We start from the raw sequence: 2,765 nt of genomic DNA, 5'->3' as shown, positions 1-2,765 counted from the left end.
ATTTTTCATGGTGTTGTGTAATTTTTAAATTACAAAGGAATTGATATGTAAGACATTTTCAAGCGAGCTATCTTTCGCGGGTGTATTTACTGTGCAAACAACTCTAAATATGGCAAAAGTGTCACGTGATAATCAACTTTGGCTACGAAGCAGACGGCACTTTTTCCGTAACTAGTTGGGAGTGATGCAACAATATCACGGTCTCCTTCACACAGCAGTCTCAAAATGTCGACTTGTTTTGACCTTAGAACGATGTCTTTATCATAACTGTGAAGAACAGAACGGAGATCACTGTCGAAGTCGGCCATTCTACAATCACGTTCGTCTTTCGTCTGTTATCAGAAACATAAGCGAAAAACATATGGGAGATAACTCTGTTTTCTTGTTTTAATAGATTTCCCTTTAATGCGCGTAGTAATTATTCATCCTGTCAGAGAGACTTCTGAGCGATAGCATGGACCGATGATTATCAGAATGGGTGGTGCGCGTGCAATACTGATTCTTGCATTTTTTTATTTTTATTTTTATTTTACGAGGATTTATATCGCGCACGTATCTCACAACACAAGGCGACTCAAGGCGCATGTTACCTATTAATGCCGTGTGAGATGGAATTTTTTACACAATATATCACGCATTCACATCGGCCAGTAGATCGACTGCCTTTAGGCGCTGTATCTGTTACAGTCAAATCGGGAAATCAGGTATTTCACGAGAATGCCTGAAAGTTTAGGCATTCACGGTAAATACCTGGTTTGATCAGGCAAATCCGGAAATGACTGAAATTGTTTAGGCACTATCGGTGACTGACTGAAATAGGCTGCCAGGCATTATCGGAGAATGCCTACCGCTCACAATCTGTGTTTCTGGTGAGAGTCAGAAAGCATTTCAGCACAGAAGCCTACTATAAAACTTTGAATGGCTGGGGTCGTAATTGGTTTCATGCCTCTTTTCCATCAGGAAGGTATTGCTGTCCAGCCATCAACTGCCTGTGCCGGGCCAATGCTGTCAGTGTGGAATCTATTCTGTATTCTCTCTCTCTCTCTCTTTCCTATATCTTTCTCTCTCTTGATTTTAAGGCATTCAATTAAAGAACATAATGATGTTATCATTTTAATGTTTAATTCTAAAAACTAAAATGTACATTAAAACAGAACTTTCTGTCAACAGTTCATTTGTTTCCACAAGTCAAGGATTGGTGACACCGACTGTTGCACTTCAGTTTTGCTTTGAAGCATTTGCACCGATTGTTCTGGCATTTCTTTGCACCCGAACAGTTGCACTTGACGTATCCTTGTCCTCCGCTTTGGGAGCCCAGGATGACGGCCGCGCGAAGACTTACGTGCTTAACACAGTTCATTTCACTCAAATACAACAGTTTTTGTGGGCACAGTTCGAAATCGTTTCTGGCGTAGGCTCCTTTTAAAATCCCATTCTTGGTCACCAGTGTGTAGTTGTCATTTTCACTCCTGTCAAGAATCACCCCCAGGATATTCCGCGGGTCTCCACGGCCTCTATCCACCAGTGGAATGGGTATAGCGACGTTATCACCTCTCTGTCCATGACCGAGATCCAAGCGACTCCGCTTCACCATTCTTTCTGCTTGCTGGAGCTGACATACCCTGCTAGCTTGTCTGTGGTGCTGAATTTGTTTATATTGTCTGTCAAGCAATGCCACACTGTCATCAGTCACCAACTCCTCAATACTGAGGTTTGCATTTCCAGGGTGGATGTTGGCAGTGTTACGCTGGGGTTCAGACCTAGTCAAACAATAAGAGATTTTTTTTATTAGAGAAAGAAAAAAGACAAACAATAAAAGAATGAGAAAAAGGATCAAGAAAAGAGAAAAAGAATGGGAGGAAAAAAGCTAGTGAGAGGGATAAAAGAGAGAGAGGTCAAAAGCGTGTACAAGTGGTCACTTACCTTGCGTCGCCAGCTGAGTGGACGTCAGCAGCACGGTGGACGTCAGCAACCACGACGTCTGCATGGTGGACGTCAGCAACTTCAGCGTCTGCACTGTGGACGTCAGCAACCACGACGTCTGCAAGGTGGACGTCAGCAACCACAGCGTCTGCACGGTGGACGTCAGCAACCACAGCGTCTGCACGGTGGACGTCAGCAACCACGACGTCTGCACGGTGGACGTCAGCAACCACAGCGTCTGCATGGTGGACGTCTGCGGCCATCTCAGCATCACTATTGCCAGAATTTCGCAACGAAAAGTCACGTAAATCATCCTCAGTGTGAAACTCGTCAATCAGTTCTTTCGGTAGAGAAGTTGAACTCAGCCCCAGTCTTGGTTGACATCCAAAGAGAGCCTGATATGGAGATCTCTTGATAGCAGCACTGTATGACCTGTTTTTCATGAACTGAACAAATCGAAGCCCAACTGACCAACGAGTAGTGGAGTTGTCGGCCATCCAGGCAATCAACATGTCCTTTATATCGCCATTTGCTCTCTCCACAGGGCCTTGGGACTGAGGGTGTCTCGGCTTGCCATGGACAAGTTTCAGTTCAGGCCACAAGTCTCTCAGTTCTGTGGTAATTGCTGCAGTGAATTCCGAACCATTGTCCGATTGTAGGATCACAGGAGCTCCAAGTAGTGCAAAGATGTCCATCAACTGAACTGCTACCTCACAAGCTCTTTTTGAGGTCAGTGGTCGCAACACAACAAACTTTGTAAGATGGTCTTGATAAACCATTATCCACTTGTACTGACCATCGCCCATCGACTGAAAGTCAATCAGGTCAACTTGACATCTGGA

At 44.5% G+C, this 2,765-nt stretch overlaps 1 protein-coding gene across 1 annotated transcript; it reads right to left on the bottom strand.

The window, feature by feature from the left end:
• Window positions 1–1,063: 1,063 nt before the first annotated feature.
• On the bottom strand, window positions 1,064–2,375 carry LOC138956093 (hepatitis A virus cellular receptor 1-like). Its single transcript, XM_070327556.1, has 2 exons — window positions 1,924–2,375; window positions 1,064–1,760 (listed from the first exon to the last, which is right to left on the bottom strand). The coding sequence occupies exons 1-2, from the start codon at window positions 2,234–2,236 to the stop codon at window positions 1,690–1,692; spliced, it is 384 nt and encodes a 127-aa protein (XP_070183657.1). The 5' UTR covers window positions 2,237–2,375; the 3' UTR covers window positions 1,064–1,689.
• Window positions 2,376–2,765: the final 390 nt, after the last annotated feature.

This window comes from Littorina saxatilis, unplaced genomic scaffold, assembly GCF_037325665.1.
Source record: "Littorina saxatilis isolate snail1 unplaced genomic scaffold, US_GU_Lsax_2.0 scaffold_2361, whole genome shotgun sequence".
NCBI classification, from domain to species: Eukaryota; Metazoa; Mollusca; class Gastropoda; order Littorinimorpha; family Littorinidae; genus Littorina; species Littorina saxatilis.
The sequence above is the reverse complement of the archived record's forward strand: the minus strand, read 5'-3'. Positions and strand labels throughout refer to the sequence as shown.

Excerpts from the sequence above, each read along its gene's own strand:
- LOC138956093 (XM_070327556.1), bottom strand. The coding sequence starts at position 2,236 with ATGATTTACGTGACTTTTCGTTGCGAAATTCTGGCAATAGTGATGCTG. Across the intron at positions 1,761-1,923 it reads CACTCAGCTGGCGACGCAAG|GTCTGAACCCCAGCGTAACA; the intron begins GTAAGTGACCAC and ends TTGTTTGACTAG.